We start from the raw sequence: 16247 nt of genomic DNA, 5'->3' as shown, positions 1-16247 counted from the left end.
GAAATGTCTCGATGCAAATCTTTTAGTTTTTGGATCTGGACCTTTAATGCTAAAGGTACTTTGATACTTAAGGTCTGACGTTTGTTGGTTATTAGAAGTTTAAAAGTGTGGAAGAATGATATGTTTGTGTGACGGTTACTTGGGAACTCAAGAGTACAAAACATGAATGAAATGTCTGAAATAATTTGTAGCAAATATTTTTGATTATTCGAGTGTCCGGCGGTGATTATAAAAACGGTCAGAGTACAAAATGATAATAATAATAATAATATTCAGTGCATAAAATACCTAAATTATTTGATACTTATCCAGACATATTTTATACATAATAGATGAATTGATGTATACATTAATACTTTTTTAAGTAAACCATGAAAGGTATAAATCCATATGTTGATATATTTTTAGATGGCTAACCAACAATTCATCCTACTAAATGATAATAATAAAAAATTTTAAAATAATTTTATTTTTCATTATGTAGTATCAATTAAAAAAAATATAGCAAAATCTCTAGATTTACTATACTTTTTTAGGGTGGAGCGAATACTTATATTATACTTTTATAAATAATAAAATATTAAATTAAATGTTGATTGTCAATATAAATTTTAACCCTTTGAAGCACATCATTTTTTTCTCTGATTTTCTCTGAACATGATTATGAAGGTGGTAATAAATATATACCACTGTGCGAGAGTAGGCTAATTTTTAAAAAAGTGGTATATTACTTATATCACCATGCTTCAAAATGTTAAAATGCAATAAAATGATTTGAAAATAATATTTTATTTTTATGTTTTAATTATGCCCTATGTCTGAAATTACACCACAAAAAAACCAAAATAGTCAATATTAATAAGTATCTAATTTAGTTCAAGCTATATCAACAGCAGCTCAAAAAAAAATATATATATATACATACATATAATATAAAAAATTAACATTAAATAGTTAGTAAAAATAAATGTTCAGACAATTTTTTTGATTTTTGATTACTTCTCATAAAAACGGTCTAAGAACACAAAATGTTGAACGCTAAAATAATCTAAAGACAACTGTTTTAAGAAAAAGATGATATAGGGACTTTTGCTGATGCTTTTAAAAAACATACCTATAATTTTTTATTATAAGACTGTGTAAAAACGCATTTATTCGTTGGTTAAATAAGTATTATAAAGCCAGGTAGTAAAAACTACAATAGCATAAGATGTTGCTATGTATAATGTGATTAAAATAAATTAGATCATATAATATCGTTATTTCTTATTAGAGCGGAATGAACACATAGATATTTTATGTCAATAATGTATATAAATTTTAAGCACACAAAAGTAGCCCCAAGTGTATAAAACTAAAAATCGATTGTTTTTAGATCTGAACAATTTTTATTCAGTGCATCGAATATACTATTATTATTATTTAAAAAAATATTTTTCATTATATATATATATTATTATTATTTTAACAACAATAAACTTTTTTTTAATTAATCCATGTATTATGTTATTTTTATATAGGTAAATAAATGTTTTTCTACTAAATAATTTACAATAATACTTCCTAAAAAAAAATTATCTGGAAAGTGAAATCAGATACATGATTTAAAAAAATAAAGTTATATGTTTGTCAATTTCAAAGAATACAAACTATATTTTCAACTTTAATGACAATTATTAGATTTTTCTTAGCTTGAATTGTTGATTTCCACATAGCTTACCTACAATGTCTGAATTTTCCAAAGTTAAAATATTAAAACCACAAATTAAGTCAAAAAACAATTTTAAAAACCCCAAACGGTTAGTGATAGTACTCGATAGTGATCATACATATTTATATAGGTAAATCATCCTACTAAGTGAAATAATTAAAATATATTCAAATAATGCCAATTTAACGTGAAATAATATATCATTAAAAAAAAATATATAAAAAAACTAAAATAATTTTTATTCTATGTAGTGATCATAATTGTACAGCTTTAACAAAAAAATTTGAAATAATTAATGTCTTAATTATTTGTACATCAGTATCGTATGTGTGTGCACGTTAAGAAACTAAAGCGTTAAGAGAAGTCGGTTAAGACACTGTATAATGAAAAAAAAACTGTCAATTTAAATTAGGGTTGAGTATAGAGATTAGATAGGCACTAATTATTAAAAAATACTTCATAAATAACAAAAAATGAACTTCTACGGTGTAAGTTTTCTGTTGGCCGCAGGCAAATTAATCGGTGACGGCATAGGATAACAGTCTGTAACCAATGGTAACAATAATAACTACTTATTGTATTAATTAAAGACAGAGTAGATAGAAGTAGCAATCAATCTTCTAAACGGACACGCGTCAGTTATGATTTCACTATAGTATTGGCCTAAAACAAATAATTTACATATATATAAAATAAGTCAGTAAGTTATTTAGTTGAAAATAAATAGTAGTCAACAAATTTTTCAACAAAAAATATGAAATGTATCGTTATCACCACACACAGCGGTTTGAAAAAGATAAGAATTTTGTACATCTAATTAATTTGATAATTTGGTTTAAGCGAAATGTAATATACTACTATACTATATATTATTATATATATTCTAAATCTAAAAAACGTACCGACATCCAACGACGCATATTAATAGGTAATGTTTGCACACCGGGAAACACGTCGATTTCTCTTGAACGAAAACCGTGAGCGAATTACGGACAAATATGTAATTAATAATAACTATTATACGTTTAATATATAATTGTATGTATATAATATAACAAACTACAAAGACAAAAATTCACCAAAAAAAAACAAAACACGCCGTTCGCCGTTTTTAGTTTTTATTATTATATATATGATAACGTTTGACACACCGGGAAACACTATTGAATAAAAAACCACGTATGACAATGAACAACAGTGTAATTAATAATAATAATAATAATTTTACATTTAATTTAAGGAAAGTACAAACTCGGCAATAAAAACAACACACGCCGTCACCGTTATTATTTGATACGATAACGTCGTGACATGATAAAAACGCGCGCCAACGCCACGCGCTGCCCAAGCCGCCTTTATGCTTGTCTATGAGCCAGATGTATTATACGAATCCCATGGAAGAGACGATTAGGCGACTGGCGGGACGTCGGCTATTTGAATTGACATTTTATTATTATTAGATAATGTCCTGTACCTACTCAGCAACGAAATACCTAATCGCAAAAAGGCGATCGACAGTGTGACCACTTTAAATAAAAATTAATACAATTGTTTACAAGTTGTTAAGCACTGTCATACCTTATCATAAAAATACGACCAACTAATTTAAATAAAGAAAAAGGTACAGCCTCTTCTGGGGATGCTTGATAAAATTGTAAAAAGAAAAATAATAATTAGCAATAGTGTTATATTAATTTCCAAGAACGTTGCCCAGAGGTTAATAATTCGTGTTTTTCGTTGTAAGTAATTGTAAAATGAATAAAATTTATAAAAGAAAAATATGCGTGTGCAATGTCAGACAAAGGTCTGACATGAATTATTACAACTGAAAATGATAAATCACTTTCAAGTAAACGTTTTGAAAGCGAATCTGTAATGGTAGAAATACAAATATCGATAGAAGCATTGTACCTACCTAATGACAATGCGCTTGAAAATATATTTTTACCATACAAAATAGTGGATACGATTAGGGTCATCGATCGTCTGTCTATATAATAATTTATTGCCATAGTTACCCAAAGTATAGCAATTAAAACTATAATGAAAATATTTTCCAAATACCTGTTGACTGTTGATTCGATCACACATATAGTAACTTAGCAGTTGACTATATACAAAGTGTAATTTTCCCCCCTTTTTTTTTTTTTATATTTCCTTAAGAAAAAAAAAATTTAAGTACACATTTTGAGAAAATTATAGATATTATATAATATGTAATACCCTCATTGTACATTCTACATAAGGTTTGATTTTCAAACCTTAATCTCATTAAAACTTCACCAAAAACTAGAAACGATAAAAAAGTTTTTGCCGTTAATCGGTAATACTATTTCTAAAGGATTGTCGATACAAATTTAAAAGTAATTGGATTGTTTATTTAAAAAAAAATACTTGGGTAAATTTGAAAAAAAAATAGTACATTAAACTAAATCTGCCTCTGTGACTGACAAACATCAATAGGTAAATTTTAGATTTTCTGAAAAAAGAAATAAACATTTGTAATGAACCAATGCCATCCTCAGCTAGGTTTTATAAAAAAAAAAAAAAATGATCCAATTAATACAATATATCATTAGTCTATTTACTAATGGAGAATAGATGTTAGTCATAAGTCATGACCGAGCTAGGGCCGGTACAAGTTACAAACGATACTGGAGACATGATGGCCTGATTTACGGCACCTTTACGTTGAATCCACAATAATAATATTTAATGTCAAAAATAAATGCTAAGACTGGAGAATATTATATTATGTTGCTAAATCCTGCCATGCGCCAAGTTTACTTACCCACACGTTATAATAACGTTACTTAATTTCTTCCTTTAACTCACTATTCATGAATAATAAACTATAAGACGTATAATGACTACAGGGGACTCTAATGTCTGTCTTCCTCTCAAGCTATTCACCCTTTATTTATTATTATTTAATATCTTATTTACTTATTGTACATCATTTTTTGTGCAATTAAATAAATATTAATTTTAAAGTGACCTTAAAAAAAAATGTATCTCTTCATTATTATTCTGTAACAATCATAAATACAATAAAATAATAAAAAACTCTTTTTTCATCCCGTGTTCTACAAACTATTTCAAAATACCATACATTTACTTTTAGGTTGGAGGTAAAGGTCGATTAATTATGTTTTTTGGACTAAGTCTAGATAATTAAATGTATTAAATGTATTTTATTGTAAACATTATTTTTTGAATGAGAAGTTTAAATTTATTAGTTCCAACTTATAACTATTTTGAGTAGTGTATCAGCGTACTCAATGCATTTTGAAAGTAACACTTTAAAAAACTACTACTAGTATAAATTAATATTCTCTGAAGTAGGTTTTGGACCTTCAATGCGGTACAACTCATATAGTAGGGAAAACAAATGACAAATTAAAAAACAGGTCAAATTAATTAATATTAATTTGACATATGACAGTAGAATGGAAATAAATGTATTAAAAAATAAAGTAAAAATTAAAAACCGCGTTAGTTATTAAAAACAAGAGATAAATATACAAAATCTAAAACTATTGGTTTTTTAAAAAGTAAAATTAATTATTTAAATGAAAACCAAATTTATATATCACAAATAACCCTTTGGTTATGTTTAAATGATTTTCTTGAATGCCTTTTCCCATACTTGTGAACTATAAGAATGGTATAAATCTACTTTAGGAATTATCTACAATTATTGTACGTGTCCGGTGTACGCTTAAAAATAAATGTAGGTAGTTTCAGGGCCTTTTGACCTATTTAAGTAAATATTATCTTATAATTTCAATAGTGTTAAACTATACTTAATCGTTGGGCGAGAACGGCCTGATAATGTGTTAAAAGATCATTAATGACAATAGCTGACGGCAAAATATAGGTAGGTACAGAAGACGGATGAAAAATCATTAATTTACCATGGCATTACGGTAATTAGAGTGTTTTTCTTTCGATTCATAATAATAATTGGTCGTTTAATTTAATATGTTCCGATAAAATGTATTTTATTAATTTGCATTTGAAAAATTGTACAATACACAAAATTTATGTAAATTTCCAAATATTATGCATAGAATAATGGATGATATTATTTTTGCTTTCGCCCGTCATAGTGATAACAAAATTTCGCTTATCAACAGCGGCCGCGGTCACGACGGCTTGTAACCACTCGGTAACCGCGGTTGAATCACCGCGTATACCGCGTTATCCCGGTTTCGCTGATACGACGGCGTCTGGCGTCGTGGCGCGGCGGCCGGCCACCGTCGTAAACAAACCGACGCCACTCGCCGTGGTCCGTGACCGTAATCTGTAGTTCGTGGTGTATAGCGCACGACAATATCATACACGCTTGACGCCATCTTTTTCGCTCGCGTCCAACGTTCGTCAGCATAATATTATTTTACACCCGGGAAATCCGAACTTTTCTCGGCATCCGATTTTTGATATCCATTGGTTTTAGTTTTTATAACAGAGTCTTCGAAATGGCCTACAATCGTCGTAGCGGTGGCGGTGGCGGAGGCGGCGGCGGTGGCTATGGAGGCGGCGGCGGCGGAGGAGGCGGTGGCTATGGAGGCGGCGGCGGAGGAGGCGGCTACGGCGGATACGGTGGCGGAGCCGGTCGGTTCAACAGCGGAGGAGGTGCCGGCGGCGGATATCACCGGCCTGGAGTGAACCCTTGGCAATCTGGAGGTGGAGGCGGCGGCGGCGGCGGCGGCCCTGCCGTAGGGGCTCGTCAAGGACCACAGCAACAGCAGTACTCGATGGCCAGCAATCTGCTTAAAATCCTAAACAATTCCCCGGTGAGTATGAGGCTTAAGACGGCCGGTAGAGTATATTTTTGTATTATTTTGTTATTGACACAATTATCGTTTGGTCGCGCCACAGTCGTCGGGCCCTGGCGGAATGGGCGGAGGTTACGGAAACAGAGGAAACTGGGGTGCCGCGTCTGGACCGTCGCCGCAGAGAATGATGGGCTCTTCAATGCGTAGTCCGGCCGGAGGCTATAACAAGGTTGGTACTTGAAGTTGTTAATTAATGACCGAGTTTGGAGGCGGCGATGGCCCTAAACGGGTCGTTTCAGCTTGGCATGAATTGAATTGAAACTCATTCGTGTGTGTAATTATGTCTCTTTAGCGATCCCAAGGAAGATACTCTGGTGGCGCTCGTAAATCCGGCAAGGACGCCGATAAGCGTAAATCTGCCGGAGGAGGACCCAAACCCAACAACGAAAACAGCAATGCAAACAACAAGAAAGGGTAAGTTTACTGAATTTCATGTCAAAATTGTAATCGATTTAAACGGGTGTTCGTTAAACATTTACTCTTACTGTAGGAACGAACGGACCAAAGAACAAATGGAAGCCGATAAGCGAGAATCCTACTCGGGTGTCCCCAGTGCAGTGTTGTACTGTCATGTATGTTCAAAACATATGTGGGATTCTGAAGTACGTATTATTGTCAGGTTGAAATAGTCATTCCCACAGACAAATATAGTTTTTAAATAAACAACGAAACTATTCAATTCCATTAAATGTTGACATTTATTTATAAATAGAAATTATATATATTTTTCCCATAACGATTAATTTAATTGTTCTTGTTCTGTTTGTCTCTAGTCGTTTGAGAAACACGTTCGAGGCAGACCTCATGAACTTATGATTACTTATTTGGACGAGGCGTACAAAATGAAAGTCGACTTGATGCGCCATCAAATCAAGGCCGTTGAGAATCAAAGAGAAATCGATTTGGAACGTGTAACAAACCATACTAAAAAAATTGGTGGCAAAGCTGGCGGTAACAAACCGCTTTTGAGAAGTTACTGCCCAATGTGCGATGTCCGTTTTTACGGTCCATTAACTGGCCACAGAAAAAGTGACCGTCACAGAGTAAGAATTAACGAAATTATGTTTTCTTGTAACACTTTTAAAGTATTAAGATAAATTTTAATTTTTTTTTAAATTATTATTATTTTATATTCAATAGAGATTGAAGCAGTTTTTACATCCGGAATGTAAGCTGTGCAATGCTCTGTTCCACACACGTTTGGAGATGGACGAGCATAAACTCACGGCGGGACATTTGAAAGTAAGTAAAAAAATAAAAAGTCAATATTATTGACCCCTTTCATTGAGCAACCAGCGTTTCAACACCTTTTTTACGGCTATAGGAAAATATATTTTTTAAAGACTAAAAATTTAATTATATTCATACATGATATACTGTTTAAACGTAATCAATACTATCGTACGTAGTTGTTAGGTCCCTTAACTACTTTGTAATATTTGTATGCACAATGTCGGGTTAAAGATTATTAATTGATATATTTGTATTTATTATTATAGAAAGTTGCCAAATTTAGAACTGACGAATATCCGGAATTGAAAAATGATGAGTTCGATTTAATTGATATGATCAAAATTGAAGGTATTAAAAATAGTCATACTTTCTTTTAATTATCGTCATAAATACTAGTGTATTGAAGTACAATTATTTTGTAATTTATTTTAATAAATATTCAGTCGAAGACCAATTGGACGATCAAGACCAGATGCCCGTGGCTAAGAAGTATGAAATGCTCGGCGATCGAGACGCCGTCAAGGTGAAATTGGAAATGGAAGGAGGAACGGGCAAAGAAACCAAAAACAAACCGGCACAAGAGAAAGTCGAGGAAGAAAAAGAAAAGAAAGAAGAAACCGAAGCGGCCGCGACCGAAGAAGAAACCGTCGCCGTCAACGAGGAATCGGCCGCTCCCAGTTTGGAAAAAGAAGAAGACGAAGCTGCTGCAGCCGACGAAAACAAAGCAGATCCTTCGGACTTGGTGGCCGGCTACGATCCGAACGTGGCAATAGGTGTGTAATTATTTTTTTCTTTTAAGTCGGTTTAGCTAAACAATGTTTATCTGTGTTTTTTTTTTTTACAGGCAAAGAATTATTGGTGCCGTCTACCGGTTACGTTTGCCGACTGTGCACGTGCTACCTGCGAGACTTGAACGGAGTGGCTTTGCACTGTCAAACGGCCGCGCACTACATAAACTACACGACAATGACCAAAATGAAAGACGCTACGTTGAGTGGAAAAAAACGGGGAATCGATCAAGTGAAAGACGAAGGTCAGAACCAAGAAGGCATAGAGGAGGTGAAAGCGGACGAAGAAAATGGAGAAACCGACGTAAGTTGTTGATTCTGCTGTGTCTTCACACGTTGACGTATCAGACAATTTGTGTCTGTATGATTTTTTAATGATTTTTTTTTGTTTTTTGTAGGAACGAGCTACTAAACGCATCAAGTTGGAGACGGACGCTGCTGCCGCCGAGGAAGTAGAAAAAATGGACACTTCTGTACCGGAAACCGATGCTGCCGCCGAGACGGTCAAAACTGAACCGGTCGCTGCGGTCGAAACTGACGAAACGGTCGCCGAAGCCAAAACCGAAAACGTCGTAGTAACGCCCAAGATAGAAATAATTACGGACTCTCCAAAGCCGGCCGAAGAAAAAGAAGAAGAAGTACAAGAGCCCGAGAAGATGGACGTCAAGACGGAAAAAGAACCCACTCCGGAGCCGGAACCCGTCCAAGAGCCCGAACCGGTGGTGCATACGCCGCCGACTCCGACCAGAGGTCGTGGCAGTCGAGGGGGCGGCAGAGGCAGAGGCGTGGCACGCCGCGGTAGACCTTCGCGTTGATAACGATTTTTTTTTTCTCATTATATCAATTACAAACATTGACAAATTCTTGATAAGAGTTGGCACCCAAGTTGTGGCGATTATCAAATAATAGAATACAAGACAATTTACAGTTAATCTGATTTTTTTTTTTTTTTTTCATATATACATATTTAGGGATTTAAATTTTTGACATTTTTTTTTTTTTATACTTTATTAATTATGTAGACTAGACGTTAAGAATTGACCAACGATGAATTATACATATTGAGGTATTATTTCTTTACGTTGGTTTGTAACTTAGATTTTTTTTTTTTTTTTTTTTTAATCTATAATTACTACAACTATAACAATAAATTAAGATGATTATCGTTTCAGTTCACTCCTATCTTGTATTTGTGAATAAAATAATAAATAAAAAATACTTTACAATACAATAAACCAATTGTTTTTTTTTTTTTTCAATAATTATTCCAAGACAGACGTGTTACAACAAAGTGGTGAAGTTAAATTGTCAAAATTAAATAAAAAAGTAAGCTCTGCACCACGAGAAAAAGAAGTTTTGAAAAAGGAAAGAAATATTAATATTAATGTTGATTGATATTTGCAAATAGTAGCCTATGATAAGTTTTCAAGAGAAGTTAATGAAAGACTGAAACAAGCTCTACACAAAGATGATCTAAATGAAGCACAAATCGCTCAAAGTATGTTACAAGCGGCTAGTATTATTTAAGTTGAAGAAAAAACTGGTAAAATGTAAAAAAAATATTATAAATAAAAGAGAAAATCTAAAATAATAAACCGATACGTTAAAAATCAAAAGGAATCGACTTTTTGTAAACTATGTACCTACTAATATCGAATGTGTACACTTAGTTGTTGCTCATTAATCATTTGATTAATTCCCTTAAAGTTATTATACGTATTTGTATACATTTAATATTGTTTGATTATAAATTCTATTAAAATTAATTTATCGTTAACGTAAATAATACATAACAATTATTTTCAAGTATTAAGTTACGGAAAATTTAACCAATAAATTAATTGGTAATTAAAAATGTTGTTTTTTCAAAAAAGTGAGCTCTTTAAAAAGAATTCCAAGTCGTTTATTTTCATTTTTTTACTACAGCACAACATTTTTATAATAATTATTATTGCAATATAACACTTATATTTTTTGTCTGACAATCATAATAACATATTGGTAAAATTGAGTTTAGGATAACAGTATTTTTTTGTTTGTTTTTGTTGTTTTTGTTTACTACACCCTTCATCGTTTTTACAATTTTTACGCTTTTATTTTTTACCTGTATTGATTTAAAAAAAAAACAATTAATAATAGTGTCGTAAAGTATTTATCGAATATATTTTACACGTTCGTTGTAAACGCAAAAAAAAACATTTATATATTTTTTTAACGGAGTACATTAAATTCAAACGGACCAAATTAAACGATACAATACATATTAAATTTAAAAAAAACAATAAGGAACAAATGATTTAATTTTTTTAAACGATACATGGAATGTATAAATAAATTTAAAAAAAAAAAAAACCCCACTCAAAAAGCGTGTCTTCTCAGTTTGAAACGGCAAACGTTGGCGTTCACGGACGTGTACTTGTTTTTGAAACTGTACTTGAGCGAAAAATTCAAATACTCGTCTCTCAAATGCAACGGGTCGTTGTTCAAATCGGGGCATGCGATGGCGTTGTCGCAACACTTGCACGTGTCCTGTTTGCCGGGCGGCTTCGTCGCAGCGCTTTCGGCGGTTTGGTTTTGCTCGCGCCACACGCACAGCCGACCGCGGAACGTGTCGCCTTTGAACACCAACAGCGGTTGGTCCAACAACAGTCCGCATTGCATGTAAGAAGTGTTCGGGCTGGCGGAGCTGGTCGAGAAGCCGATGGTCGACTCCAGGTCGTAGGTTTGACGATGAGCCGTATCGGTCGTCGGACACCCGTCTTCGGACAGCAAATAAGGGAACCTGGCGACGAAGAACAGTTCTATCAGATGACAATAGTCTGTCCGGGTGAACAACAAGTTCATAGGCCTGTCGTGAACACAACGTGCGTCGATCAGGCTACACGTGCGCAAGTCCCATTCGTACAACAAGCAGGCTTTGGATACGACCTGTAAAAAAGTTCAATAGTTGAAAACTGTTCCAAAGGTTTTCTATTTTACTGGGAGCACATAAATTCAAACATCTTCTTATGATTACTTTGTACGGATTCAGGAACGTGACAAGAGGTTCTTTCCAATTCGGATAGACTTGTTTGCCGTTTTTGGTTTTTCTGTTTTTTCCCTTGGGTCTCTCCTTTTCTTTATCCGAGCGGGTTAAATTCATTTTCTTCATCGATGACATGTCGAAACCGTAAACGTCATCCCAAAACGTACAATTATGTTCATAATGCCTTCTGGAATCATGAGCTTGAGCGTACAGCTGTACGTTTTCAGGAATCAGCAGACCTATATGATAAAAATTATAGGTATACTACAAGCTCTAGAACATTTTTTTAAAAAAATTTTTTACAAGTGTCTACCTCCGGGTTTTAAAAACAAATCTCTGGCCATAATTAAATCTTCCAGTTGGTCGCCGTTGCCGAAAACGGCGTCTCCCATCCAATCCGAAACGATGACGTCCAATTGTTGTACACCGAATTGTCTCAGACTTTTGATTTGGGATGGCTGCAATAGAAGAATAAAAAAAGTGAGTCACAAAATTTACAGCTAATAGTTTAAAAACAAGTAAAATTCAAATTTGAGAAAATAGTTAATGAGAAATCAGAAAATTTTACCGTGTAAAGTTAAACGATTTCTGAAAATTATCGTTAGCAATTAAACACAAACATTTATCGTGCATTTGTTGACAATGCAAAAGCGTTGTATCGACCAAGTTTGGGCGTTTGACTACTTTGAGAGATCAGTTGGGTTTTTGGGATAATACATATCGATTTGCATTGAATTTATTCTCAATTTGTCCACTTACTCTTTTATTTATCACAGTTATGACGTCGGCAAATCCATTATCTTCAATAATCTTTTTAGTGTACTCTGCACAATAACTCGTCTCCAAAGCGATAATTTTTCGAGCCCTGCCGTGTCGAGCACACATCATGGCTAATAATCCCAGTCCGGCTCTCAATACCATCACAACCGAGCCCTAAAAAGTCAAAATTAATTAAGAACTAACATAATTTATATCTGGCGTAAGTATGTATATTGTTACGAGTCAACAATGCAGTCATTACTTGTAAATAGTGTGCGTTTTGTTCGATGGCATTCTGGTACGTTATGGTTCGTACATAGTCTTTGATTTGACCCGCTTGTTGTGAATAACGAGCATACCGATCGAACTCAAAGTCTTTGGCTGTTAAATGTGATAATAGATCTCGTTTGTTTGGGTTTTGCTGACAAGCATTATTGTTTGTATAAACAAATCTATGACCTTTATAAGGAAACTTGTTCATGGTGCCCATGTAGGCCAACGGATGCGGTCTATCGTCTTCTAATGACTCTTGACTTGTATTAGTAGATTCATGATCATTCTCAAACGGCGCATCCGCCACACTTAAGGCAGACATTTTCTCAACGGTGTTTAGTAATACATTTGGTTCGATATGTGTTGAAATGACCTTTTCGAACGGGTCTATTTGCATTTCATTAGTATTATTGACATAGTCGTTTTTTATATTGCAATTGAAGAGATTGTTTTTCTTTTTTTCGGTCGATGACGATGATTTCTTCAAAATTATTTTAGGCTTAATAGGAACTATCGCGTTTTCCTCTGACACTATCTTAGATTCAGCAATGGCACAGGACAATATACTACTTTTGGTTGGATCAACACAATAACTATTCGAAAGGTCTTGATTCCACAAGTTATTGAGACGATTTGTACAAGGGTTATTGTTTTTTTTGTAAAATTGTTTTTTCTGGTAACTTGTTCTGTTAGAGTTTTTGTTGTTTTTATCATCACAACTATTAGGAACTTTATAATTTGCCCAAGAACTCGGCGGATCCGGACGCGGCGCTCGAGCTGGCAACACGGAGCTTGACTTTTTTAAATCGATAACATTTTTACGATTTACCCATTTTGTCTTCTTTTGTCCTCGGTTATAGTAGTTTTGTTGAGTGGAGTAATATGCTGGTTGCTGTTGAGGAAATTGATTGGGTTCATTGCGAGGTCGACGATAGTGGTTGTTGTAGTTTTTGGACACGTTGTCGTCATTGGCACCGTCGCTTTTACCGCCGCTAGCAAACGCATCAGAACTATACATAATTATTCTGAATTCACTCGGCAATCATTAATCCGGTTTGCACAACGATACTGTTATTAATAGTAAAACGAAAAACCGATTTTGTCACTCCGAATTTGTTTTTTTGTTTAACTATATATGAAAAAATTGGATGAAACTCACAGACAACTGACAAGAAATAAGAATACAGACCCGCCACTCCGGGTGGCAGCACAGATGAGATAAAATGTTAAATTTGAACTAATCCGTGGTAGGCAGTAGTTCGAAGAAGAATGAATAATGAAAATGAACAGACCGATCTGTTTACAAATTCAATTACTAATGTTTACACCGGTCGAGAAACCACGTTTGGGGCTTTGGTCTGCAATGATAGAGGCAAACGCGCCGGGGCAAAAAAACCACAGGTACGTCGTGGGCTCGCGTTGACAGCAAAATGGCTGCCCGGCGTCTAGGGCGGCCGTGTATTTGATGGCGGACCGCGTTATCAAAAATCTGATAACGTGACTTGCCGACGTACCGGTTTCGTGACCGGAAAAGCGGTTTACAGTTACCTCCAACAGCTGCTGCTGCAGCGGTGTGCAATCGATTATGGGTTGTCATATTATTAAAATACAAAACAAATTTTTAAAAAGGAGAGAGAGAGAGGTCATTTTAGGGTTTCGGTTGCGTCGACATCAAAACTAAATAATAAAGTTTGAATAGAAATATTTACTTTTTATATAATATATTACCGTATAGATATGATTTGTTTGATTAATTTTGATAAAATACAATGGTTGTACCTAATATTTACATCTTGGTGTGCACAAGCGGTCATTATTATTGAACTATATTTCTATTTACACAATATTATTCGTGGTCTACAATAGATTTTAAAAGAATTCAGCAAAAAAAAAAAAACACAGATTAATTTCTCCAACGTAAACCAACCTAAAATTGAAAAAATACATATTTTTTTTTATTTATAGGAAATACCAACAAATCTATAATATAATGACAATAATATATATATATATATACTTATTTAATAACTGTCTAAAAAATGACATCCAAATAATTGTTATTAGAAGACTTTTTACCCAGTTATTACAATACAGTGATTAGTGAAGTAAAAAATTCTAGTTTTCCATTCGTATCACCTTGGAAATAATATATTTTATTTTGATATCCGTGCAACATAATAATATAATATGTATAATATAATATATTGAATTGATTTAAATTTATGTTTAAAGGAACGCGTTATGCCCAAGTACCACCTTTTTATCAATTTTTTTTGCAAAACTAAATTAAAAACCAATTGTCAATCTTTAGTTTATGTTTGAGGTTAACGTTACATCGAATTACCATACAAATGGTCTAATTACATAATTCCTTAAAGTTATTTTTCTAATTGTTACAAAAATCATATTATACTGGACACAAAATATGGTATATTTTTCCATGATGTTGAAATAATGCATAATTCATACTTGCAAAATAAAATATACAAACATATTATACAGGGTATAAAACCATGGTCGCGACTCTGGAAAAGCCTAACGGCTATTAACTGTTGCGGTTAGAGCTTAAAACAGGAATACCATTGTTATATTTTTGTAATGTTTTTTTTATTTCAGTTAGTTCTAACCCTAATTAGTTATCCATAATTGAGGCTATTATTATTTGTATCATGTTTATACACTGTGATTTTTTTTTTTATATTTAATTACATAGTAGGTATAGCTTAAAAGAGAAACTGAAAAGTTAATGATTTTACCAAATACCTAGTAAATTTTTTTAAAATTTAGATGCACATCTGCGAGGGATATTTAATTATTTTCATAATTCCATACGTGTGTATTAGTTGGCATATATAAGTATAATATATAAATAACTTTATTATTCCAGGTCTTTTCAATTTTTACTCCAAGGGAAACCTAACAGGCGGGGTGTGTGGGACGCGCAGTCCATTTCTTTATAGGTCTATAATGTGAACTATTTTCTACTGTACACCTACTGGTAATAATTGCATTAGTGGCACTGTAGCCTGTAGATAAAACCACATGGCAAAATAAATTATATCTAGCTTTACCTAACATTTCAAACGACGAGGGTAATATTTTTTGTTATGGGGTTTGATATTTTACACCCCTAGCAGATGGCCGTGGAAGCGTTGTTCTTTTGTTTGGAAGTCATTGTATTTTATTTCCATTGTGATAAATCCCAAAGGCCCGAGAAAACCTCTTCGACCCTCGACCCATTGTATACTCTACCACCTGCCCTTTTTTTGCTGTGACCCCATGTTATTCCCCTTTGTATATTATACTGAACCTAACCCAACCAGACAAATAATAAGTGAAAATTCCGAATCAGAAATACGCTAACAAAATAGTGTTAAAAGATCGTTGGCATCTCCTACTTATTATTTCAAACGATCAAATTGTATTCCGTCAAAAAATACTTATACATTTGAGTACCTCTAGGCTAACGATAATTTTTTTTATGTAATCTAATTTAATAACTAATCATTTCCATTGGCATCCAATTTATACATTTTATCACACAGTAGTTTAACATACATAGTTTTCTTATTAGTCTTCCATATAGTCGGAATTTAAAATAATTCTGGTCGAAAACG

General features: G+C 33.3%; 2 protein-coding genes across 2 annotated transcripts; one reads left to right on the top strand and one right to left on the bottom strand.

Moving 5' to 3' along the window:
- The first annotated feature begins 6192 nt into the window (after positions 1 to 6192).
- On the top strand, positions 6193 to 9631 carry LOC126845069 (zinc finger protein on ecdysone puffs-like). Its single transcript, XM_050583632.1, has 10 exons — positions 6193 to 6510; positions 6596 to 6721; positions 6845 to 6966; positions 7043 to 7154; positions 7326 to 7595; positions 7693 to 7794; positions 8052 to 8133; positions 8229 to 8558; positions 8630 to 8877; positions 8972 to 9631. Exons 1-10 carry the CDS (start codon positions 6193 to 6195, stop codon positions 9386 to 9388), a joined length of 2127 nt encoding a protein of 708 aa, XP_050439589.1. The 3' UTR covers positions 9389 to 9631.
- Positions 9632 to 10685: 1054 nt separating this feature from the next.
- On the bottom strand, positions 10686 to 13965 carry LOC126845071 (uncharacterized). Its single transcript, XM_050583634.1, has 5 exons — positions 12620 to 13965; positions 12358 to 12531; positions 11912 to 12056; positions 11590 to 11837; positions 10686 to 11501 (listed from the first exon to the last, which is right to left on the bottom strand). Exons 1-5 carry the CDS (start codon positions 13646 to 13648, stop codon positions 10932 to 10934), a joined length of 2166 nt encoding a protein of 721 aa, XP_050439591.1. The 5' UTR covers positions 13649 to 13965; the 3' UTR covers positions 10686 to 10931.
- Positions 13966 to 16247: the final 2282 nt, after the last annotated feature.

The sequence above is a fragment of the Adelges cooleyi genome, unplaced genomic scaffold, assembly GCF_023614345.1.
Source record: "Adelges cooleyi isolate 19-005CV unplaced genomic scaffold, UGA_ACOO_1.1 ACOO_flye_CR_arks_rails_tigmint_CR_PRNA_666, whole genome shotgun sequence".
NCBI lineage: Eukaryota > Metazoa > Arthropoda > Insecta > Hemiptera > Adelgidae > Adelges > Adelges cooleyi.
This window is presented reverse-complemented; position numbering and strand designations above follow the sequence as displayed.

Excerpts from the sequence above, each read along its gene's own strand:
- LOC126845071 (XM_050583634.1), bottom strand. The coding sequence starts at position 13,648 with ATGTATAGTTCTGATGCGTTTGCTAGCGGCGGTAAAAGCGACGGTGCC. Across the intron at positions 12,057-12,357 it reads TAACTGTGATAAATAAAAGA|CCATCCCAAATCAAAAGTCT; the intron begins GTAAGTGGACAA and ends CTTCTATTGCAG. Across the intron at positions 11,838-11,911 it reads TTTGTTTTTAAAACCCGGAG|GTCTGCTGATTCCTGAAAAC; the intron begins GTAGACACTTGT and ends TTTATCATATAG.
- LOC126845069 (XM_050583632.1), top strand. The coding sequence starts at position 6,193 with ATGGCCTACAATCGTCGTAGCGGTGGCGGTGGCGGAGGCGGCGGCGGT. Across the intron at positions 6,511-6,595 it reads AAATCCTAAACAATTCCCCG|TCGTCGGGCCCTGGCGGAAT; the intron begins GTGAGTATGAGG and ends GTCGCGCCACAG. Across the intron at positions 6,967-7,042 it reads AATGCAAACAACAAGAAAGG|GAACGAACGGACCAAAGAAC; the intron begins GTAAGTTTACTG and ends CTCTTACTGTAG.